General features: G+C 48.0%; 1 protein-coding gene across 2 annotated transcripts in view; it reads right to left on the reverse strand.

The window, feature by feature from the left end:
• Nucleotides 1-673: 673 nt before the first annotated feature.
• DOCK1 (dedicator of cytokinesis 1) overlaps nucleotides 674-25,776 on the reverse strand; it is a 503,206-nt gene continuing 478,103 nt past the window's right edge. For both annotated transcript variants that reach the window (XM_070566542.1, XM_070566478.1), the window contains exons 47-52: nucleotides 24,538-24,675; nucleotides 17,150-17,295; nucleotides 12,568-12,766; nucleotides 8,532-8,685; nucleotides 5,693-5,844; nucleotides 674-1,857 (exon numbers count right to left, since the gene is read on the reverse strand). In XM_070566542.1, coding sequence (XP_070422643.1) covers nucleotides 1,762-1,857; nucleotides 5,693-5,844; nucleotides 8,532-8,685; nucleotides 12,568-12,766; nucleotides 17,150-17,295; nucleotides 24,538-24,675 — 885 coding nt within the window. In that variant the 3' untranslated portion in view covers nucleotides 674-1,761. The remainder of the gene's footprint in view (nucleotides 1,858-5,692; nucleotides 5,845-8,531; nucleotides 8,686-12,567; nucleotides 12,767-17,149; nucleotides 17,296-24,537; nucleotides 24,676-25,776) is intronic.

The raw sequence follows: 25,776 nt of genomic DNA on the forward strand, positions 1-25,776 counted from the left end.
GCAGAGGCAATTATTTTAGGAAGGTGGATAATATCCAATTTCTAACACAACTTGACGGAGGATGAAAATTTGTCTCAGTCAAAGAGTAAGGATTCACAAAGAAAAAAATTCCATATTCACATGTGTCTAACATTTGCTGGGGGTGAACTGAATCTTTACAAGGAATAAAAACAAAGCGGGGGTGGGGGGGCAGCTATCGAGCTAAAATGAGCGGGTGAGAGCACTTAACATCCCAAAGAGGAGCCCACTGCCTTCTTTGCTTCTTGCCACCTAAGGTCCAGAGAAAGCTCTGATGTCTGATGTCTCCCAAAATAAATGACACATGCCACTAAACAAAGCCCCCTCTCAAATTAGCAGCGGAAAAGGCTAAAAGGAGGCAGAAATGACGTGCAGCCAGAGAGCCCTGGGGTCGGGTTGAGGGGAGAAAGCTTCAGCAAGCGCTAGGCTCTGCTCTGCTCTATCTGTAAGGACAGGCAGACACACAGAGGGACACGGGTGCTGTCTATCTGGACCCCAAATCAGAGACAATTAATGGGTGGCGAAGTACACTTCTTGGGGAAGATGCGCACAATACAAATGTGGGTCACAAAGCTCTTTAAGAAAGCAGAATAGAAACAGTAGCATTTGTGTTTTACATCAAGGGATAAAAACACAGTATGTCAGACAATGTGAGTCTTTTTAAATAACATTTTATTTTTCACTGTCAATGATTAACTTTTGAGCCTACTAGAAGAGTATCATGATTATAGTGAATAAAAAAATATAGGTGATAGAATAAAAAATTAGGTTGTACAAAGTTAGTTCTTTTAAATCATTGTCCACCAACATTTGTAGGACTTTGGAGCTTTGAAAAAAACCAACAAAACTTAATTTGCATTTTTTTTTTACATTTCCAGCAGTTAAAAATTAAGAACACATATTGAGAATCATTTGTGGATGTCTATTACAATAAACGAAGGACCACAAAAATTAAAACAAGTTCTAAGAACCATCATATATACAAACTTCTGTACAGAATGAGGACAAAAAGAATTCACCGAATTAAAACCGTCTCTTGTGGTATATGTTTTCTTTTTTTAAAAAGAAAGAAAATTTATCTTCCTATACTCATATTTATTTTTCCTCTTGATCCAGTATTTTTAATGGTGTTTCCACTCCATAAATTAGTAACTGTTCAGTAGCTGAGAAATACCCTATTTTAAATTATCCCAAAGGAAATCAGGAACTTCCCTGAAAGGGTTGACCTTAATTGCCTGATGTAGGTTGAAGACACTCAACCAACAAAAGTCACACCACCAGCTGGAGCGAGGAGGGTTTGATAAAAGGTCCTTCGAGTGTAAGTTGGGGGTTGGCCTATGGAGAGAAGATGAGGATTCAGAAGCTTGGTTGCTACACAGTTCTTAAGGGTGATGGCTTAACCTCTCCTACTGGGCTAAACTCAGACCAACCGAGCTCTTTGCCAACATGTCATTTGGCACAAAAAGAAAGGACTTTTGGCAAGACTTAGGCTCTCTCAAGACGGACATACTCAGAAGCCCCCAGTTTTGATAAACACAACAGTACGTCCAGACCCATATGCACCTTGCTCCCCGAGGCTAAAGGCCACTCACTCCACGGCTAGAAATGAACTCCTATTAAGGAAAAGCAATTGCACTAAGTGTCAGACATCACAGCCCCAACGAGGTAAACGCCAGACACGGAAGAAGACACGGACAGAGAGGAGGGATGATGGCTCGCTCTTTCCAGACCGTCCTGCTGCTTTCACTGCACGATCCCAGAGTCCACCGAGGTCTGCTTGCGCGTCGTCTTTGGAGGGGGAGGAGGCGGGGTTTTGCTGGGCAGCGGAGGTGGCAGATGCTACAAGACACAAATACCAGGGAGATGTCACATTACGGAGGCTCTGACAGGAAAGGATTGGTCTCCTGGTGGGGTGTGACCTGGCACGACAGTGGAGAGGGAGAGTTAATTTGCACCCCTGGATGGGGATGCCCTCTCTGCATGACTCGGGTCTGGCAGGTCTGCTACACTCGGGACCAAGTTGTGGGGGTGACAGGCCTTTCTGGCATCTGATTCACTGCTCTTCACAGGGCACTGCAGAAGTCTGCACGGCCCCTGAGAAGTCTAACCGCTGCTCTTTGCGTGGCAATTTAAATCCAGGTGCTATTTATCTGGGGGCCCCTGGAAATGAACTGGTTTCAGAACTGGGCAGTTTAAATGGCTAAAGCAAGTGAATATGACCAAAGAAGGACCCAGAGCCACCCAGGCAGCTGGTGGGGTCACAGCTGAGCCTGCCTCGATGAAGACCCAATGGGTCCCTCCTCTTGACCCTGGGGATGCCCCTAAACTGTTCAGGGACAAACAAGTCCTTGCAGATGCTCCTAGGGGTGGGTGAGAGGTGCTCCCTTGCTCTCAGAACTGGAAAGGCCACATGAGAGAAGGTCAGCCAGGCCATGGGCGGCACCTGTGGCCACCATCCAAGTGACCCATTTACAAGGTAGTTTTTCATCCACAGTCGCTCCCAAAACCGCAAACGGATGGGGATGAACAAGATTAGGGGGATGTTTAAACTCTCCATGAGAGAAACACACTATATAAAGAAACAGGTACAGCTGTGTCCCAGTAAAACTTTATTTACAAAATCAGGTGGCAGGCTGGGTTTGGCCACTGGCCATCATTTGCCTTAGATTCCCAAGAACGAATTGACCACTGTAAAGGTGATGGACAAACCCCTGCTTAACGGACCCGTGGGGGGTGAATGACTGAGGGCAGCTGTTGCCTTCTCGCTTCACACCCTCGTGGGCATCACAGACGCTGACATACAGCAGCTGTAAATATGTGTTCGCCAAACAGGTAACTGAGTGAGAGGGAGCTGAATGATGATGAACGAACACACGAACACCCGAAGGAATGAAGAAGTGACGAGTGAGCCGATGGACCACCGAATGAATGAGCAGAGGATGAACAACAGACCAGGATAAGTGGGCGCAGCCTCAGGCAGAACATAAACCCAGTGAAGTCAAGAGCGCGACCATCTAACTGAGGGGGGAGTGAATTTCTAACAGCCTCTCAGTGGAGGTTCACATTTAGCTCAAGGTGAGAAAAGAAGTTTCAAGGACAGAACAGTGATGCAGTAGTCTCTCACTCAGTGCCCAAATTTCCTCCTGACCCACAGACAAGTAAATACTTAGATGACCTAGTGCTCAACAGAGAGAAGAGTCTACATGTGGAAAACTAGAACAGATATAATGATAGACATTACAAAAAGGGAAGGAAAATAATAGGCTCGTAAGTCTTTTTAAGTTCATAACAACGGTTAAAAGAAACACCTGTTTTGAAGTCTGATCAAAAGGTTGTTTACATGTGAAAGCCAGAGTGTAGGTCAATGGTGAGAAGGAGGGCCGGGCTGACACCATCGGATACAAGTGCAACGCCACAGACACCCTTTATGCCAATATGAGCCTGGCAGGTTTATCACTATCAAGCAGAGCGATAGCTCAGATTACTGGTTGTAAGAGCCATTTTGAAAGAATGACAGCGTAAAGTGGCGACAACTAGAGATAGAGTTGACTACAAGCCCGAGGCCGATCAATGAGAGTGACAGGAGGATATCGATCACTCCCCATGGCAGACAAGCGATCATTATCCTACAAGAGCTCTCGGGCCTGCGCAAAGGGAGGCACCCTGGAAAGCCAACTACTTCCAACTAACTATGACATGCTACCCCACGAGCGTGTCACCTGGATGTGCTCTTGTGCTGCAAGCAAATCAAACCAGAAACAAACAGCAAAGAGGCTTGGGTAATTAATCTAATTGCACTCACAACTCCTTTATGAATGCAGCCAAAGTTTGTCCATGCTCCTTCCTTCCTTAACCAAGAGTGCGTGGTATCAGTAACTTTGAATGATGTATCAAAGAAACTGAGATGATAAAATGTTGTCCCTGAAATGATTTGTAACAAAAACGGACTTGGTCGTGCTTCCAAATTGAGAACCCTCGGTTCACTGATGTAGGGACATCTGGAGGCGTTCCTGCTTTTCCAATAAATCAAAGCTGCGATCAGTTAACTAAGCTGTTAGGAAAACAACACACCAACCAATCAATGTTCTTGCTCGACTCCCGGAGTCTCCTTTTGTTCTAACTTGTAGTCAGTCAATGTTACATTTCTGTAGCTGTAAAGAATCAGTCCAGCCTCCTGAAAAGCCATCACAGGGCAACTGGTCCCCTCTCCAGGGCCAGTCCTCCCTCATGGCATCTCTAGGGACGGGGGGCCGATCTGAAAGGTGTGGCAGCCACAGAAGGATGATCCACCCCCTCAGCACCAAAGGTGAAGCCCCACTGCTTACTTGGTTTTCTTACAAAAGGAATAATCGAACTCACAGACTGTAAATAAATCCCCTCTCTCTTCTACTCCTCTCACAAGAAGAGAGATAATAAACTTGTAGAACATTCAGGGAAAAAGTCTCCAGAAAAAAAAGAGCATGCAGGTTTTTTATTGTTTTTTAAGGGAAAAAAACACGCCTCACTGCTATGAAAAAAATCGCAGCCACAGAACAACGTCACGTCTTCAATGTTCTACAGCAGTTCTGTTGCCATGATTGCTTTTTGGAGGCTGAGCAGCTGCACATAGGAACAGGGAGACCGTACTCTTCCGACGGCACTGATTTAATATCGTAAGGCTATGAATTACGTGGCCGGGGAGGGGCAAGCCTGGAGGCGCATCCCTGACTGCCGGGTCAGTTTCTCATGTGCTCCTCCACCTGCGCGCTGACCTCGGACACGGCCACCCAGGGGACAGAGAACCCCATGTGACAGCAGCCTTGAGAACCAGGAGAGGAAGGCGGCAGATCTCAAAAGAATGTTTCTAGAACTGCCAACTGGTAACAGAGGTGCTGGTTTAAATGACTTTTTAAGACTTTTATCTAATATTTGCATTTAGGAGGCAGGCCCAGAGGCCACTGAACAGTGAGCACATCAGACAAGATTAATGACCAAAACAGAGTTTCCAAAGGGATGGCAGCCTGGGGACCAGCGCTGATGAGGATCTGAGCTGGCTGTTCATGCTTATGGCAGCCAGCACCCCAAATCTAAGCAGGAAGGGTTTCAGGGCTGCAGGCACAGCTAGGGCGGGGTGGCCTCAGGGAGCTCAGAGGGCTTGCCCAAAGTGGAGCCATATCTGGCTTCTCCTCCGAAGATTTTCCATGCAGCCAGTGCCTGTCCCCATTGAGAGTCAACAACACGAGGATGATGCTGCCTTGAGGAATTGTGGGGATACAGGCTTGTCATGGGCCAAATTGGTATCCAACAGGAGCCCGCAGCCATGCAGTGTAACATGGGCCAACTTCTTAAAAAAGTCAGACAAACGCTTCATAGAAAAGCTACTTTTCAAAAATCAAGCTTCCACAAGAATTGCACCTCAAGGAGAAGGCCTCCATGGTGATGAGGCTGGCCCTTCGATCCGTCTGGATCTTCTCTCCCCTTTTCTCGTTCTGAGGCCCACATCTGAACGTGTGTGTCTGTGTAGTCATAATGACACAGAACTACAGATGGCACGTACCTGATCGCTTTGACCTCTTTTCTCAAAATCAAGTCTAGGCTAGCCCAGAGGAAACACACTTACATCAGGAAGGAGAGATATCTGCCTTGTGGAGGGAAAGAGAGTAAAAACCCATTTTTCAGATTCCCGACGACTTACCCTCTGGTGAGGAGGAGGGGGCGGAGGCGTCGGTGAGCCGATAAAGTCTTGGTTTTCCATCAAGTTCCCATAATCTGCCGTGCTGCCTTTGAGAGGAAGAGGAGGCGGAACCTCAGCCACGTCCATCCCGGTCATGCCATTCAGCTCCAAACCTGGAAAACCGGGATCCGTTTACAACCACATCCACATCCCCGTGGGCCGTGAATGCACAGGCGGCTGCTTCAGGTTCCCTCTGGGAGTGGTGGTGGGGGGGGGGGGGGCGGGGGGCAGAAACACTTTATCCCCAAGAAACACTTGTCAATGGGGCAGAGAGGACAGAATGGAGGGGTAGAGGAGGCAGAGGGTGGGATCCCCTCCTAATGGCATGTTCTAGAAAGAACACCAAGTTCCATGAGACACCTAAAACCAGCTCTTAAAGGAGGCATTGATGCACTATAAAAACAGCCATGTCAACCCCAGGCCCCTTCTGATCCCTCCTCAGGCCCTTTCTCTCGGTGGCATCTAAACAGCTGGGTGTCACAGGCCTGTCTACACCTGCCTTTTTCAAAGCCCAGCCAGGACTGTGTAGCCAGCCTCCTGCAGTTATGACCCAGAGCGCTTCTCTAAGTGAAGTGTAATAACGCAGCACAAGCCAGCCACCTGCCCTTCAAATCTCTCTCCTATAGGAAAACCCACGACTGTATGAAATGAAGTTATTAGCGGCAGCAGTCACTGTGGCTGTGGCTTTAAATAAGCCAAGGGGAAGGACAATTGATTTTTAAAGTAAACTGAAAAAGCAGCCGTTTTCAAATGGAGGAATAATGATTGACAGCATATTTTCTCAACCTGTGCGGAGACTCTTAGAAATAATTTGTTTTTCTTTTATCTTAAAAGAGAGGAAAATAAACATTTTTCCTGATGGGCCTCTTGCAGAATTTTCCACAATGATCCATCTAATGAAAAATCCTTCATTAGGAAAATGCCTCCCAGGAAGCGTTGTGTCAATGTATAAGGAAGCCTTGCCATTGAATCGTGGGAGCAAGAAGTGCACAAAAAAGTGGCATTAATTACATTCATAATGCTGTGCAACCATCACCGCTATTTCCAAAACTTTTTATCACCCCAAACACAAAGTCTCTACCCACAAAGCAATAACTCCCCCATCTCTCCCCACAGCCCCTGAAGACCTCCAATCTACTTTCTGTCTCCTTATTTTAGTGGTTTCATATCATTGGAATCATAGATCTGTCCTTTTATGTCTGGCTTATTTCACTTAATGTTTTTGAGGTTTGTCCATGCTGTAGCAAGTATTAGAACTTCATTTTTTCTTATGGCTGAATAGTATCCTACTGCATGGATATGTCTCTGGACATACATTTGTTTATCCATTCATCAATTGATGGACATGGGTTGTTTCCACCTTTTGGCTACTGTGAATAATGCAGCTATGAACATTTGCATCCAAGTATCTGTCTGAGCCCCTGTTTGCAATTCTTTGGGTTATATGCCTAGGAGCTGACTTGCTGGGGCGTATGGTGATTCTGTATTTAACTTTAAGGAACCATCAAAGTGTTTTCCACAGCAGCTACAATGGTACCTGTTTTTAACTACTTTTAATAAAATTAATAAAATATTTTTAGAAGAAGATCACATGGTAATAGTGTAAGGATGTGAAGAGGCAGCACCCAGAGACCACCTCCTTTCCAGCACCCAGAGAACTCTTCGCTCACTAATGAGGCTCATCCACAGAGGCAGCCCTGACCCCTCCCCCGAGGGTCTCCAGAATCGCTGCTGCTGCCCTTTCAGCAAGAAGAAAACCAGGTGCTGAGGACAATCGTTCATTGCCTTGCACAAGCCACTCCACAGGGCCGTGCTCTCCGGCCCCAGGAAGGAAAGTGGGTTCTTCTGGGCTCCCTTGATCTGCCGCCCTCACTCCCTACCACCCTCTTTGCACCAAGATTTCCTCCTCTGGTGGGCCTGACTTTAGTTGCGAAAAGCTGGTTATCACTTGCGGTAGGTTGAATAGTGTTCCTCCAAAATTCACGTCCACCCAGAACCTCAGAATATGACCTTATTTGGGGATAGGGTCTTCATAGATATAATGAGTTAAGGATCTCAAGATGGGATCCTGGATTTCTGGTGGCCTCTAAAGCCAACGACTAGTGTCTATAAGGAGAGGAGAGGACACAGAAACCCAGAGAAGAGGGCATGTGAAGACGGAGGCAGAGACTGGAGTGATGCTGTGACAGGCCAAGAACGCCAAGGACAGCCAGAATCCACCAGAAGCCAGGAGAGAGGCACAGATAGATTCTCCCTCTGTGCCTCCAGAAGGAAGCAACCCTGTCGACACCTTGATTTCAGACTTCTGGCCTCCAGACTGTGAGAATAAATTTCTGCATTCTAGACCACCACGTTTGTGGTAACATTTTATGGCAGGCTAGAAACTGCACAAGACGAGAAAACAAAGCTATACCCTTAGCCCTTCAGAACAGCCCGGAAGTGCTTCCTCACTTTACATTCTTCCTGGATACAAGAAGGCCCAAGGCCCTCGCATGACTCATTACCCTGTGATACAAAAAGGGAGACTGTTCCATGGGCCTCTCAAGTCTCCTCCCAAGGCAGGGGGTTTTGAGAGCCTGGAGGGGGCCCACACTGTCCACCCACAGAACTCAGGAGCCCAGGACTGGGCTCTGGCCTGATTTGCTGAAGTCCTAAGGGACATTCCCAATAAGTCAGGTGCTTGTCAAAACTCTTTCCATCTGCTGGAAGGAGAGGAAGTGCCTCTAACTCTAGAGCCTTCGATCAGGAGGGAAGCACAGAACAAGGTCACGGATTCGAATACAGAGAAGGTTCCTCTTACTGGACTGCACACTGAAGCTGAGCTTGGCCCTTGGCATGACCGGAGGGGGTGTCTGCTGGGAGGACGGTGACGACGGGGACACTGAGAAGCGCCTCTCACTTCCAATGACGTTGATCACCTGGCTCTTGGGTCTCTGGGGCCGCAGAGGACTTATCTGTATTGGAGGGACAGAAAGAGCATAGTTAGGGTCTGTCATGGGCTGGGGTGTGTCACCCCACAAGTCCTAACCCCTAGCACCTGTGAATGTGACCTTATCCAGAAACAGGGTCTTTGCGGATGATCAAGTTAAAATGAGGTCATTGGGGTGGGTCCTAATCCACTATGACTGTGTCCTTATAAAAAGGGGAAATTTGGACACAGAGACACACGCACAGGGAAAACACCATGTGAAGATGAAAGCAGAGATTGCGGTGATGTTTCTACAAGCCAAGGAACACCAAAGATTGCTGGTAAGACCACCAGAAGCCAGGGGAGAGGCATGAACAGATTCTGTCTCACAGCCCTCAGAAGGAAACAGCCCTGCCGACACCTTAGTCTAGGACTTCCAGCCTCCAGAACTACGAGACAGTACATTTCTGCTGTTGAAGCCCCCAGTCTGGGGTCTGGAAAACTTAAACAGGGCCTCACAATAATCTGCTTACACAGTCTGGGGGTGGATCCCACATCACATGTTTCCTGAACACAAATGTAAAACAGGCAGAAGATTGCTGCACTGTTCAGGGCCATGTGAGAGCACAGAGGAATACCTCCCAAGGGTCAAGAATGGAATAAACGGCCTGCTCAGCAACCGGAATGCTCAGGCCTGCTCCTCATTTCTTGGGCTTTCTTGGCAGCTACAGGAAAAAGTCTAGAAACCTGCTGAGGGATTTTCTTGATCCATTTCCTGTTTCTTCTCTCATGCTATGTTATTGCTGAGTAGGAATTCTTTCTCTCTACTTTTCGCCACATTTTTCCTGCCAGTCTCTGACTCTCAAATGTAACTGACATTTCCCCATCTAAGCCCCCTTCTTGTGTTTGTTATGTTGAGAAGTTTTATTTATGTATTTCTTACAACTTGGTCTCAGATCATCAGACCTGGGGAACACAACCAATTCCAAACTGCTGAGGTAGGAGGAATTAGAAAAGTTACTAACCCAGTCAAAAAGGAGGAATCCCCCCTCCACCCCGCCCCCACCAAGAAGGGCAGGAGGCTCTGGGCTTGGGGCTGCGGCCTGATTCCTGGGCCTGGCTGGGGTCAGGGGGTCTCGCTGGTCAGGGCCAGCAGCAGAGTAGGTGGACTGCGATGTGTGCCCTCTAAGTGGTCTGCAAAGGCTAAGGAGGGCCTGTTTGGAGGCTGCTGAAGCTGGAAGGAGGGGAGGAAGGTTTAAGTGCTTTGGTAAATGGGGTGACTGGGGGACACAGGCAACAGGCTGACTCCCAGAACCATCCTATGCTGATGGAGCAGATCCCGGAGACCAGGCGTCAGCCGTCATCTGCAGAACTGATGAGTTCCCTGCGGCCTCGCTGGGGGAGGTCGGGGCCTGCCTGGTGAAGCTCTGGGATCTCCGTGGATGTGTTTGTGGACTGGTGACAGGGATTCAGGAATTGTTTAGGTGCTTCTCCCGCCCTTCCCTAAGGGCACTTTCTTACGATTCAGAGAGCTGAAGGATGTCTTACTGGTGAGAGGCAAATTGCACCTGGAGAGCCCCGGCCTCCCACCTGGTGCTCAGAGAGGCTCAGCTAAAGGTCATGAAATTGTTAATGACGCAAATCAAGTGGGAAGCTGAACCCAGCCCCACGGAGAGACCAGAGGAAACCTCTGTAGAAGCTCAGGAGGCCAGGTGGGAGGCAAAGAGCAAAGGCTACCCTAGACGGCCTGGGGAAGACCAGGGGGCGTGGTGTTGCCCCAGGGAATGGGGCTGCCGCATCTGGTCCAGGAAAGCCCCCTCCCAGGGGTCCCACTCACCCACCTGCTCCACCCTAGGGTACTGGGCCAGCCACAGGCACATGGACACGCGCGTAGGAACCTCCAGGTGCCTACTGTACTCGAGGACCTTGCTAGCACCTGCCACCAGGAGGAAGAGGCCCCTTTGCGGACAAACAAGTAGCTGGGCCGGATGAAGAACAGTAATCTGCTCCCAGTGAGAGGTCAGAATTCCTGGCCCCTGGAGCTGCAGCTGTGGTCATTCTGAGAACTGTCAGAGGCCGACAGAAGTGTCAAGCTTTGTGCTCTGACCTTGGTGCATCTCTGTGGATTTGCTGAGGGCACTTTGGGTCAGCTATGGGGAGGCCCACCTTGTGCTGAACTCAGCCCGTCTTTGCTAGTGTCCTTGCAGGAAAACAGGGCCACAGCAGGGAGGGAAAGAACTTGTACTGTGATGGTCAAGTGCCTGGCAAGTCCTTCGACATCTTTTCATATAACTTAATTGTGATCAAGTCTGCCACTTGGCTCAAATTCTCTGAGGCCCTCAGTTTTAACATCTTAAAATGGAGCTTGAATAAAAATATATGAAAGACTTGCACAGTGTCTGGCACTTAGTAAATATTCAAAATATGTTTCTGTTAATTTCCCCACCCAGTTATGCTGTCTTGCGACTTGAGAATTCTGAGCTTGAGAGAAGGGGATCTTGGCCAGTCCCAGCAGGGTTGCTGGCATCTCAACTCTCCAGAATAGTGGACAGAGAATACGGGTGGTTCATCAGAAATCTCTTAATCCCAATGCTTGAGGCTCAGCGCTTGGGCGTGTAATGCCTGCCTCTGGCCAGCCCCTCCCCTGGGCCCTGACACCCTTGGCCACTGTCGTGCTGCCATGAAACCCACAGACCAGCTGCAGTCAGAGCTGAGTCTCAGGTCTCAGAAGGGCATTCGCCTTCTAGGAGGCCATGTTGTGGCTCTCGGATTTGCCTTCTGCCTCTAGACAGCCAAGCAACATGGGACCACGGGTCTGAGTGGCAGGCAGTCTGGATGAAGTACACCCTCTGGTGTTCAAGAAATAAACAAGCAGCGAGGTATGTCTTATCAAAAAGCGGTCCCATCTGAGCCCTTCGATCAAGCATCCCTTCAATCACAGCGAGGACAGGTCATGGGCTCCTGCCCAGGGCAGGGGCATTCTTGGTCCCATACAGGCAAACGCCCATCAGTTTCCAGGAGGAGGCGGCTCCAAGCCTGAAGTAACCTTTGAAGCTGACAGCCTGGGTGAGCCTCTTCTTTATTTAGTTTCCAGTCTACAAATAGCCCTTTCTGAATAAAGTTCACTCCAGAAGCTGTCCATACCTCTTTTTTGCCCTCAGACTCCAAATGCTGCTGTGCACTTCTGGGAGCAGCCGCCCGCCCTGCCCAGCCCAGGGACGAGAGTGTGCTGCCTGGGTGTCACTGCCATCACACGCCCTGGACTCCAGAATAAACGAGATTCCCTGGGATCCATGTTTAATGTTAACTAACCAGCAAGTGTCAGGTTTAAGTCCCCGAAAATCCTCCTGAAAGATGGCCAAGAGATTTAAACACGGAGCAGATGAAGCACGGAGGATGACATGGAACCGTGTGCAGCTAGTGGAACCTGGCAGGAAGGGGCTTTTGGACTCTAGCTGAGCAGATTATAACACCCAGGCGAAACTGTGGCTTAGAGATTTCTGGTCATGAAGGGGGGAGGGAAAGGTGTTAGCTGACCCAGAGCACTGTTTGTTTTCTGACAAGAGCATTCCTGTTCACCTTCGGAGATATCAGACATATATTGGAAGCCAGTCCGACATTGCTGCAGAGAGCCTACAAATGCGTGGGTCCTGCCAACAGCGGACCCCGCCTGAGCCCCTTCGGAATGGAAGATGAAGGCCAACAAGCATCTCCCTGAGAAAGGAAGCTCACCTTTCACCTGTGGAGCTCACCTTTCACCTGTGGGGTGTATGGGGGGTGGGGGGCATTGAGGGAGACCCCGGATTCTCAAGTGACTATTTTATAGCAAGTTCAATAAACCCCCACTGACAGCCCCATTGCCTGATTGTAGAGCAAAGGCAGGTCCAGCAGCCACGGCAGAGTGAGGGGACGGTCCCCGTGAAATTACCGTTTCTGAAAGGATCACAGCCTCAGACTGCTGAAGGGAAATGTCGGTGGGTTTAAATTCTTTATCAAATATCTCTTGATGCTTGCTGTTCCTTTTTTCCTTCTTCTTGTCCTTCTTCTCCTTGTCCGCATCGTCCTTGTCCAGCTTGTCCTGGGACCTGGAGTGCATTTTCTTTGGCAGGAGAGGCTCCAGAGCAAACCTATAGGAAATGGTTCTTTAAATCAGTGACGGCTTAACAGGAGAGCAATTGCTTTTCACCCTGCAGATGTATGTAAAGTCACTCATGACGAACCTAAGTGTGGACCGGGACCCCCAAAATTCTCTCAGGAGAGGAATGATTTAAAAGGAGAGGCCGAGGGAGACTTGAGATACATATTAACCAATTGCAATGATGGACGGTGCTGGCATCCTGATAAAAACAAACTGGAGAAAAACAGGACATTTATAGGACGAAGGAGGAAATGTGAAGTCTGACTGGATATGTGGTGATGATACTCAGCGATTATTGTTGATTTGTGACGCAAGGATGGTATTTGGGGTATATTTCAAAAAGGGAGCCCTCGCCTTTTATAGATTCATACTGAAATTTTCACAAATGCAATGAGGAGAAATAGGCAGGTGCTGATGCAAAGAAATTTCTGGTACCTTGATTCTGACCAAGTTTCTATGGCTAGTTTAAGACTACAGATATATTGGTTGCTTCCATTGGAAAGCCTTCTGGATGGCTCAGTGAGAAGCAAGCTGATCTCAGCTTGTAGGAATGTGTAGATGCTCTCAGATTGTCAGCTGAGAACTGTGCTAGAGGCAGTGGACCTGGCTGCTAGCTCTGCCACTTACTGGTGAGTCTCAACATCCTCTTAACCACTATGGGCTGGATGTCCCCATTCACAAAGTGAAATGAGGACACCACCACCACCGTTCTGCTTAAAAGCATGTTAATGGTTAGCCTATGGAGTAAATGGATCTTGGACTAGTTTCTAAGGCACCTGTCAAAGCTGAGTATGCACACACATCTACACGCAATTGTGGTTTGCTATTTTAAGACAGGACTGTCTGAGGCGGGGGAGATGTCTATCTGTTTCTGTCCTAGTAAGTCTTATCAGGAGAGGAAAGAAATGGGTCCAATTCTAAGGTTGGAGTCTTACCCTCTGTGGCAGAGAGGAGTTAGGAGAGATAGCCAACGTGGATAAAGGTGCGAAAATGTCTTAAAAACCTTATAGCATGTTTCACACAGGAGGTATTGTTAGGATCTTATATTTTCAAAATACAGCATTTGAAAATGGTATTTGAAAAGGGATAGGGTCCCTGAAGAGGAATGACAGTCTTACAGACATCTAGGAGGAGTAGCCTATATTGCGATTTCTCATAAATGTCTTTTAAACGGTGGTCTACACATCATTTCCGTATGGTTAAGAGAAGCAAAATAGGAAATGAAGAAGGTTCACAGAAGCTCCCTACCTTCTAGCTGCCCAGTGCCCATGCAGTCCCTGAGCCAGGGGCAGGACAAACCACAGTCCCCGTAATGTGGACCGTCGGACAGGGAGCTGGCCCCGAGCCTGCCCTTGGGAGCCCCCAGTCCTGACAGCCACCTTCCAAGCTTGACTTCCTTGACCATCTGGAGAATAAATTGGCTTTTCAAGGGGACATTGATTGCAAGAGAAAGAAACTTAGAAAGCCAGTCACATTTTCAGCATAGCTGTGGTTTCTTTTAAACTTATTTGTGAATGGGACATTTAGAACAAAACCAGTGCTCTGATTAAGAAGGCCATTACAGCAACCTCACTCCCCAGTATGCGAGAGGTAACGTGCAAATCAACATTTAGATGGATCATTCACAAAACCACATTTCAAATCCCTTGAAGAGACAGCCTGCTGAGAGCAAGAATCACATCTCCTGTGTTTTGTTTCTCCCAGTAAACCTGGATGGGCAGCAGGATTTGTTGTTGTTAAGGTGCATACTATTTGAACAGTAATGGTATTGAACGTAGGCATTGATTATCAATAGCTGCTAACATCACTGGAAGAAAGATAGCCAGACACAATGTGCCTCTGAACGGAAAAACTATGAAACTGTCCTGTCCCCAAATCAAACCTGAATCTGATCAAGCCTCTAGATGCAACTATCGATATGCAGAACTATGGAGGACAGAGACACACGTCAAACAACACAGTAGGGATGCAATCAGCAAAATGCAGACTACAGGATAAACAATCCAGACTTTTCAACAAATAAATTACAAGGAATAGAAAAGAAAGAAAGTGGAAGGAGAAATCTATTGATTAAAAGAGAATTAAAGAGGGGTCAGCCCGGTGGCTCAGCGGTTAAGTGTGCACATTCTGCTTCAGCGGCCCAGGGTTCGCCAGTTCGGATCCCGGGTAGTGACATGGCACCACCTGGCAAGACATGCTGTGGTAGGCATCCCACATATAGTATAGAGGAAGATGGGCACAGATGTTAGCTCAGGGCCAGTCTTCCTCAGCAAAAAAAGGAGGATTGGCAGCAGATGTTAGTTCAGGGTTAATCTTCCTCAAAAATAAATAAAAAAATAAATAAAATTAAGTTAAATAAAAAAAGAGAATTAAAGAGATATATCAACCAACTGCAAGGTGGGGATCTTATTTGGGTCATTTTCAAACAAAATCAAAAAAGTACATTTATGACACAATTGGAAATTAACACCAATATTTGATGATAATATGGAATTACTGTTACTTTTGTACATGTGATAAAGGTAGGATGGTTGTGCTTTTTTAAAAAAGTTCTTACCTTTTAGAAATTCACACTGAAATACTTATGGGTGAAATCACATGATGTTTGAGATTTGCTTCAAAATAATATGGGGGAAGGAGAGAGTGGGATACAGACTGAAATAAGATTGGCTAGGAGTTGACGGGTATGGGGTCTCATTATAATATTCTATCCACTTTGTCTATGTCTGAAATTTTTCTACAATAAAATATGCCAGTGTTGACTTTGATCACTAAGGCGTTTTGGGACCCCTGGACTTTTCCAACTGGATATGCCATAACCACTAAGTCAACATCCATTAGGCATTAGATATTATATCTATTATATTATAAGCAACAATGAAAAATCTCCATGATTTTATTCTGGGTTCTGCAGAACTTGAGACAATTAATGTAGGAAATAAGAGGATTAGGGGACATCTTTCAGCTCAGGGAAAGAGCTGTGCTGTGAAATCCAGGTGAGTACACGAAGAACCCAGAGAAAGACAGGTTGAGCTAAATTTTTCACATTAGGAGAAGCAACTGCCAACAGGAGGAACTTTATTCTGCACATAACCCGTGCCATTGGAGACCAAAGCCTCATTTTCTCCAGATTAATTACATAGCTAAGGGTGGTAACCCCGAGAATGAACAAAAATCTGGGCTCTAATAAAGATGCCTTCTAGTTCAAGGTTAAACAAACATCTCCTGGGCAGGAGGAGACGACTGCTCGCGCTCCTGTATTCACAGGTGCAATACATCACTTTTATCTGAAACCTCTACATCAATTTCCACCCTCACCCCTACGTTCTCGGAAACATAAAAACCTTTTCATAACCAGCCTGGGGATTTTCTTGAGAAGCTGAATTAAATTTCTTTAGCAATCTTGCTCTAAGTGATAAGCACACATGATTTAAATATTTCTAAATTGAGAATTTCCATATGGATTTGGCCTTATAAGCAGCAGACCCTGATAAAAATTACTGTTAAGAAAAAAAATGCGGATATAGTTTTCAATCCTCCATGGGGCACATCGGTCATTGGCAACAAAGGGCACTTAGATTTGAGCTATCCCTGGGGGCGCTCTGAGAGTTCGTGTCTGCATGTTGCAGGGGCCAGGGCCTGCAGGTTCACTAGGGTGATGGATTGTAAACCAAATGGGGGTGGACAAGCACACAACCGTGCAAACTTGACAGTACAACAATGAGAAGTGGTTCTCTGGTGTTCAAGGTGCATGAGACATTTTTTCTCTTTGTTTAATAAGAAAAGAATAAACTTTACATGTCTGCTACTCAAAAACACCAGAACATTATCAGTATGGAGGTTCTCTCTGAAGACTCCGAGTGAATGCAAGAAACACAGTGGGAGCTCAACCAACATTGACTCCTTTTGGTTCCTGTTCCTCTTAATCATCTTGTGCTGTTGGGTGCTCAAGAGCAAAATCTGGTCTCCTAAGAAATCTTACAGAAATAACCTGGCCCTGCCAGCTCTCAAGTAAGGCTGATTGTGTGACAGTTCTGCACTGGTGTGACACCATGGAAATGACAAGGGATGAAAAGTACAAGCACAGCACCCAAGGAGTGCACCACGACTCTTCCAGGACATGTGGAAGGGGACTGAACACTCACTAGAGGTTTTAAAATTTGATGGACACCTTACCCGAAGCATTTTTTCTCAAAAACGCACAAGACCCTGAAAGTCATATTGGGCACTACAGTTGTAAAGTCTTGGAGGGTCTTAGTTTCAAACATAGTTTATTTTAAAAATCCTCTCAGTGGTGATAAAACAAACCCAGGAACCTGGGTGGCTCCTTGCAGGACCTGCCAACTTCTCCCTGCCGTTGAGCCTGACTCACCCATCAGAACCCGGCCTGGAAGGGGTGCTGTCCGATGACAGGGAAGAGACAGAGGCCACCGACAGAGGCCGCGATGAAGAGGGCATGGTGAAGGATCGGACCATGGACCGCGGCCGGCTGCCTCTTCTGTCGTCCAGACTTGAGGGCTGCAAGAGAGAGAGGCTTATTTGATGTCTGTGCCAAACGACTTCCAGCCTGGCACGGTCAGACTCTTGGGACCAAGTGGCCTTAGCAGTCTGGAATCTTGACTGAAACTGTCCACACTTTTATGAACAGTGCCTATTCTTGTTCAGGGACAAAGACGAAAATGATGATTATTTGGGGGTTTGTTTTGAAACCTTACCTGATATGAAAAATACTGGAAAGAAACTTCTTGGTTGTTAAAAATTTTAAACGCAGTTTTTTTTTTTTTTTACCAAGAGCACAATGCGTCAAACTGTTCCAAAGTCGCGGAAGAACGTACTGACCAGAAAATTTAATTTATAGAGTAACACCCAGTACACGATTAAAGAAACTGCAAGATCTTTCGATCAACTTTGTACATCTCTGCATGTTGACAAACCGGGCAGATCATCAAAATACATGGAAGTGTAATGACTGCACTTCTCTAACTAAAATAAGATGATCTTGCTGCTTCATTAAACATGGATTTCCTCCCCTGCCACTGATCTGACAGTGGATTAGATGAAGCCACGGCCGGAGCTGCCCAAGCTGCTCCTCCCTGCCAGGCAGTGTACTAGCGATGCATTCTGGAGACAAACAGTCTCTGGATGGAGTTTTCCATCCTTTCTTTGAAATATTATTGTATATTACCAAGACAAGTATCACTGAAACACAGCACGTGTCAACATCTAATTAGAAAACGCTAGTGTACCTGCATCCCAAGCCAGATGTTGGCACATCTGGGACTGCAGCTGCTGCAGAAGCTCCTTCCTTTTACCTCAGGATGTGGGAAGCAAATTCCTGTAGAATACTTCCTCTCTGTGTGGCTTCAGTCTCCCCATCCCACAACCCCACGCCACCAAAGCTGGCAACTCACTCAGTCAATTACCTCTCGAAGACCTGCTTGGAACCACAGTTGATTCCAGACTGTGTAATCCCACTTCTACATCTGAAAAGTGGGTCTGTTTCTTAAATGTGTGTTTTGCACATCAAATACTATTTGATCTATACACTCTCTCTTTATAATAGTAAAAGGTTCAAAATTGCGAAAGAACAGTTTAAAGCAGGAGTTGGTAAACTTTTTTCTGTAAAAGGCTGGATAATCCGTCTTTTAGGCTTGCAGGTCATTAGGTCTCTGCCAGAAACAGGAAAACAGCCATAGACAAAACAGAAATGAGTGAGCACGGTTCCGTTGCCATAAAACTTTATTTACGAAAAGGGTGGTGGGCCAGTTTGCCAACCAGTGACTCAAAGCAAGATGCTGCTGGAATTTGCCAGCACAGAGGGTTTGGTCAGTCTTGGGTTTAGCATCAACGATGGTACCAATGCACCTCTCCTTGGAGATGCCCATTGTCATTAATTGGTCTTAACGAGGAAACTAGAAAGGAAATGGCTACTTGCAGATTAGTCCAAATTGTGAAAATGTTTCCTATATGAAATCAAAGTCTACAGTACCCACTTTTCAGCCTTTCTGAACCACTTTCAGATGGCAAGCCAAGGCCCAGCTATCTGAAGTGTTCCTCTCATCCAGCCTCTTGCTTGGGCCCTGAGAGTCTGTTTTGTGCCCCACTGTTCCTGATACTTCCAAGCAAGAGTCCCGCCTGCTACTCCCGCCCTGCCCGCACCACCTTACCCACCATCCTGGGCACCACCCTGACCAGTTCTTCCATTGCTCTCCTCCTGGGCATCTCTGTGGGACTCTGACTCTCTTTACACTTCGAATGAGACCTGTTGGCAGCCTCTGTCTTTCCAAATCCATGCTATTCTTTGCCATTTCTTCCACAGCAGCAGTTTCTGAAGACGTCTCAGAGGTGGGGAATCAGCTTTTGGAAGCCAGTGTTTGTCTTTCTGAACACCCACCTCCTCAGGCCATCCCACCTACCAATCTGGGAAGGGCTGCCTTCCTGCCTCTCCTGTGCAACCGTCTCGGGCCTGACTTTGACCCGATCGTTTCTGGATCCAGGAGAGGGGCAGAAGGGAAGAGAGCCAGCAACTTTGTGCTCAGGTGATTTTTGTGGCTGAGAGGATGCTGCCTCTATGTTCCAGCATCATCCACTGTGCACATGGAGATGCAGCACTCAAGGAGACATGGCTGAGCGTACTGTGGAGAAGAAACGTGACCTTCTGACATCTGGGTGCCATGAGCCCCACTCCTAAGAGTGCCCAGCATGATGCTTTCCATTTCTCTGATGAGTGGATCTTCACAGCAGCCAGGGGGACATGAGCATTGAGTGAGTGGGTGCACAGGAGGGGGTCAGTCCTGGGCCAGGAGGTGCAGACGGCCAGCAAGGACCTCAGTCCAGCACCTGGGAAGGCTCAGAAAGCAGCCTTTGAACATCCTACCACTGACCACAAGGGCTGGTGATGTCTCTCGAGAGGCAACCTTGAGACTTGGCCGGGATGTACGATTATGGATTAGGAAGAATAAAGAAAGGAGCAAGTCAGGAGCAGGGCTCTGGTCGAGGAGGGAGAGAAGCCACTCTTGGGTCCCGCACTTGCAGGGCACCCACTGGGTGTGGCTGTGGGCTCTGCTGGACCATTCCCCTCATAATTCCTTCTTGATTGAGCAGCCTCTAGAAACTCAGCCATCAGGACTTTTTTTTTTCATCTGAAGGAATTAGTCTCTCCCAGTCCTGAGAGGTGCAGCTCCAGTGCCAGGACACTGAATCCTGTGAGTGAACTGACGTCTCTTTGTCCCAACAGCAGGGCTGGCAGGGGGTGGGGAAGTTAGAACTAAGCTAGAATTTTGGCTCTGGGGCCGACGATGTGACCTTGCGTAAACTACAGAACTTCTCAGAGCTTTAGCTTCCTCCTGAGCACACAGGGAGTGAGCGCCCCGCCTTGAGAGGCCAGCATGAGGATGAAATGAAATGGTGCAGGGGAAGCCCGTAGGGCTTGGCACACTCCCAATGGCAGCTTTCCTCGTCCTTGCTGCTGTTGTTATTATGGCCTGAAGCACAAACTCACTTCAGCTCTCTTACCAGAAGCGAGCCCTGCCCTGCCCAATGACTTGGATGTGTTTTGCATCATTGTCTCCCAGCTGAGCCGGAATGCCCCACCTTGACCCACCACTAGTACTTACTGCCCATGGAGTCATGGGTGGGGTGGGCCGAGCTGAATTGAATCAGTGACCAGTATTTTATGGGGTAGGGTGAGAAGTAGGTGTGTTTTATAGTTTTCTGAAAAATCTTCTTCTCCAAATGCTGCCCAAATGTCAGCTGTGGACTGGAAACTCAAAGGGCCACATGCTAGCATCTAGGGGGGTCTGGGAGGAGGTGGGCCTGGGGTAGGCAAGTGGGACAGGTGGGCAGCGCCAGGTGGGGAGGTGCATGCATGGAGGTAGGAGCCTGATCTCAGCCTTCAGAGGCCACAGGGTGGGGGTGGAAGTGGGGGGTGCTGAAGGACTTGCAGTCACGTGGTCAGCTCTGCATCTCCGACAGACCCCTGGCACCATGAGTGTTCTCTAAGTCTTGTAAGCCACCTCCTCTCCCTGGTGCAATATTCCACTGAACTCCAGCACCTAGAACAGGTGAAGCTGAATTTCTCCACTGAGGCAGGGGCTACCAGCTTAACCTCCCAATCAACATTCCTCCTCCCAGCAGCCTCTGAGGAACCCAGTAAGAAAACCACTGGAACAAGTCCTACTGGCAGCAGTGGAGGGAGGCCTAGAGAGGAGAAAACCAGGAGGCAGGGAGCCTCTGCAACGGCAAGAGTGACAGGGTAAACCAAAGCGCCACTGGGGGAGGCCATGGTGAAAACTGGTACGAGGGGTGAAGAGTGCCTCCTTGCTTCTCATCTGGTGACCAGTGGGTGGTGTGATATTAGCAGGGAAGACAGACAGCGTGCTCTACTCTGTGCACGTTGGGCTGAGGGGCTGGAGGGGTGTCGGGGAGTTTGCCAGGAGGCAGTCTAAGAGATGGGTGTGGAGCTCACGAGAAAGACTTGAGCTCAGCACCCGGACCAGGTGGTAGGTAGGTAGTACTGACATGGATGAGGGCAGAGAGAGAGCAGAACCAAGCAAGGTTCCCTGTTCCTCAGCAGACCTGAAGGAAGACGAAGATGAAGGGCTGGATGAGAAACACGGCAATCTTTTTCAGGAGCTTGAGAACAAAGAAATGCCTCCCATGTGCCCAGGGGCCAGCAGAGGCATGGGGGCCAATGCTGAACACAGCTGGTGCTTGTCGTGTCTTCCCCGGGGTCTGCACTCCTGCTCCATAAGTATCAGGAGACCCTGGGCTCCCACACTTTCATCCAGGGAGCGGTGGCTCCTTAGAGCCCAGGACTGGCAAGACGAAGGCCAAGGTGGAGTGAGCCAGAGGGTCTGACGAGCCGCCCGTGGATTAAGGAGTCAGAGGGTGTCCAAGTCTCCCCTTTCTACGGCTTAGGCTGGCTCAAAAAAATTGACAAAATGGTTTATGTCCTTTCTATGGGGATTTTATTTTTAAATCCATCTTTTTTTAAACAGGATGATACTATATTGCTTTTCAAAGTATTCTGAGATGGTTGCAAGTTTTCAAAGTAGATAAGATAGGGAAGGCTCATCCCGGACTGCTTTTTATTGCCACATTTCTCAGAGAATGACAGGGGCATCTGCCTGTCCCTTTGCCTGCTCAAGGGAGGCTGGCTGCAGAGTCTGCCTTTGAGGTCCCAGGATGGAGGACGACTCAGGAAGGCAGCTGCAGGGGACAAGCATCCGGGGGGGGGGGGGGTGGTAAACGCACTCTTAATTCTGTTCCTGGACCACCCTCCCAATAAGCCTGACCCGGCCCCTAGTGGGGGTTGGGGCGGGGGGTGGGGGTGTCCTGGCTGCCCCTATAGAGAAGGTGGGATGTCGTGATGATGCCGTCTCAGAATGCAGCTGCCTCAGAACAGGGCAAAGCTGTCCTTGAGTAGGGGGACACCTGCCACCACTCAACCCCCTGCCTTCCTGCTCTTGCTTTCTCTCCCCTGTGCCCAAGAGCAAGCGGCACAGAAATAATGAATATCGGTAGAGAAAGGGATGTGAAGGATGTCTGGTGAGGCAGACAGGTTTCCGTCATATTGAAATATACATTAAATGACTGATAAAAGAGGAAGCTTTTCACTTGGTAAGAAAACTTTGAAATTTCACAAGTGTTTATTTCTTAGAAAGAATTAAAAGTAGCGTCAAACTTTGGGAGAGATGCACTACGAGGCACTCTGAAACTCTTCTTGCCACTTAACTCTGATTGTAATGAGCTATAAGCTCCAAAGTGATCAAGCACTGCTCAAGGATTCTGACTTGCATGAAGGGTCCTCCAGCGTGGCCCAGCAGGAGAGCACCCTGATTTCCAAGCCTGCTCACCTGGAGCAGCCCCCCACTGGGCTGGCAGTCCTGGAATCCTGCCTGCTGAGTTTTCAGACCAGAGCCCAGCAGTTGTGTTACTCTTGGCTTTGTCAGGCTCGTGCCCTGCTGGCCCGGGGCCCAGCCATGGCCTGCTGGGGTCGGGAGAGTGGGAGAGCATGGAGTGTAATCACAGCCAAATGAACTTCTCTCAGGGAGAAGCTCAGTCTCTATGTCTCCAACCACATGAGAAGGCAAGAGAAGGAAAGCTCCACAGTGTAAACAACAGAGGAGTGGCTAAAAGCACAGACTCTGGAGGTAGACTGATGGGGTTCAAACTCTGGGTCTGCCACTTGCTGGCATGTGACCTTGGGCTAATTAACTTTCCCATGTCCCCATTTCCCCATCTGTAAAATGGGGATGACCACAGTGCCTCCCTCATAGTTTCACATGGATTAAAGCAAGTTTATATTTGCAAAACACTTGGAAAGGTCCCCGGCATGTGGTAAGCACTAAATTAGTGTTTGCTAAATGAGATTAACGTGTGAAAAAAAGAAGTGCATTCCACAGAGCGAGCAGCAGACAACTTGAGAGAATGGTGGACAGATGGAGCTGGACCAAAAAAGAAACCAAAATGGCACACCACATTGGACACCTGGTTCTTTAGGAAGCAGAGAAAAATGCTGTGTGTTGTGAGAGTGGAGTAACTGCCCACAGCACGCCTTCCTTCTGCAGGATCACGGAAGACTTGTGCGCACACATCCCCTCCATGGAGCAGGCATGGGATTCCAGTAGAGCAGAAGAGAGCTTGCATTGCTGCTCATCTCTGAACAACGGGGAAAGGGGGCCAAGAGGCATCTGCTGTCCCTGACATCTCCAGAGTTCATGGGCTATCAAGGTTAGGACCTACGAAGGCTCGCAGAGGCCGTGAGTAAGGATGGAAATGCTGCTGTGACCCACACACCACAGTAGCGCTGGGATGTGTGGTGTCTGGCCTTGTCCCCAGAGCTGCTAAGACACTGTTCACAAAGATGGTCTCAAGCCTGCCATAAGGCTTAAACTGTGAGGTATTTTGCATCATTAAAAATTACAAGCCACTATTGGATCATGCTCCTGATCCTGGCCCCTGCTCAGAAACCTTACACGAACTCTTAGCAAAAGCCCAGTTCTGCCCTTCATCCCCAAGCAGAGCCTCCTGCCCCAGACTGACGTTCCAGGCTCTTGGAGGTTAGGCACCTTTCCAATTCCTCCCTACGATTTCTCTTCTGCCCAAGGCATGGCTATCTGTGCACTGGCCTCTGGCCTGTCATTCAAATTCCTGCCTCCCAGCCTTTGATGAGTGAGTCCTTTCTCCAGGTGGTATCCTCCCCTGACCATCTCCAGCTCACCCTTCTTGGCCTAGATCAATGAGTGCTCCCTCTAAGAGGTAAGTCTTTGCTAACAATTTCAGACCTCAGCAATCCATCACTCCTCCCCTCAATGACTTCGACCTTCAACGGGACACAGGCTCCACTTTTGCTCTGGGACATTGTGAGGGCTGCTGCTCTGTGTGGCATTTAACCCTTTGTTTGTGTTGCATGACTGTAGGTGTGGTCTCTGGGAACCAGCCCGAGTTGCATGGGCCTCTGTGAGATTTCTCTGTTGCCCCACCGCAAAAGGGTAGATCAGGTTCAGAGTAGATGAGTGGGGTATTTGGTGATCAAACAAATTCGTGAATGTTTATTCACCCTGACATTTCCAACTATTGAAAGGAGGTTGTGGTTTGCTGGCAGACGGACTGACAAAGGGGGCTGAGATCCCTTAAACCCCCGCTTCCTAAGCAGGCATCATGTACATGTCTTAGCTCTTCTGCCCTGTGAGCCTGACCCAGTTGGACAGCGTGACGCACAGCACCCCCCGTTCTTCTGCAACGCTTCCCACTTACCATGGTTCGGACGCCATACTGCTTTTCCACTTTCTCCTTTAGCTGTTTGAAACAGGCTTCCATTCTCTCATGAAATGGCCTCAGTGCTTCTGTGACTTTGTCCCCATGAATCCTGATCCCTTCGGCCAAAAATGGAATCTGCAAACCAGAGAGGTCGACATGCCTTACTTCTTGGTTAATGATCCAGGGAGAGGAACACACACCAGGCAGTAAGCGGCACCGTGCAAAAGGCATCTGCTTTTGTTTCCAAATCGAACTGGCTGATTAAATTCATCAGCAGGCACATTACCCCCAAAGACCAAAACGTTTGAATTAAAATCATTTGTGTTTTAAACTGGACACGTCTAGTGAGGCGCTCAGCACATCATGGCCACTCGATTACTTTGCCCGACTGGCATTTGTGGATCAATCCAGAATAGACTTATCTGTGGTTTTTGCTTGCGTATGAGAAGAGCTGCATTTCGAATTAGTTTAGATGTAACTTGGTCTATTAGCAAAGGGTCATGTCACAGTGCAAAGATTTTTTAGCTAAGAATATCGCCTTTATAGGCAATTGAGACCATATTCCAAAATGTCTAAATCTAATTATACGTGATCTACAGTCCTGAAGGATAGTCTTATTTGGAAAGGAAAACCAAATTTATTCTTCTTTAAGACTAAAAATAATCACTCTTCTGCCAACACTGCTGTCACAAAATATCCATGCCAACACTTCACTTTCCGAGTGTGGAGATGTAGCTGACCTTTAAAAGTGTCACAGAGAGACATTCTCACTCCCCAGCCACAGAGACCCTCCGAGTGGCCGCTGTTGCGGGTGGGTGTCAGACGGGCTCCTTCCATTCCCCGGCTTCTGCTGCCCCCGAGGCTCAGACCGGGAGTCAGACACTCTTCAGTGCAATCAAGCGAAGAGGCTTCCTCTTAATAATTTATAATTAAATCAAAATACTGATTAAAAACAGATTTTCCTAATATGACAGAACACCAATCTAAACGAGCAGATTTATTAGTGAGAAGGATAATAAGTACACAATTGAATTTCATGTGAACAAATTCAAGAAATCTTATCAAGAGAGATCAACCCATAAAATGTATTTGGTTGCCATTTATAGCACACAGCTGTTGCCTCTCCTGGTGCTCCAGGAAAGGACGGAGGAAGTGAGCGCTCCCCGTGTTGACAGCCCACCCTGCCTGCTCCGGGGCTGCAGGGACCCAGCAAAGTTTGTTTTCCTGACAGTTGGG

The sequence above is a fragment of the Equus przewalskii genome, chromosome 1 (genome assembly GCF_037783145.1).
Source record: "Equus przewalskii isolate Varuska chromosome 1, EquPr2, whole genome shotgun sequence".
Taxonomy (NCBI): domain Eukaryota; kingdom Metazoa; phylum Chordata; class Mammalia; order Perissodactyla; family Equidae; genus Equus; species Equus przewalskii.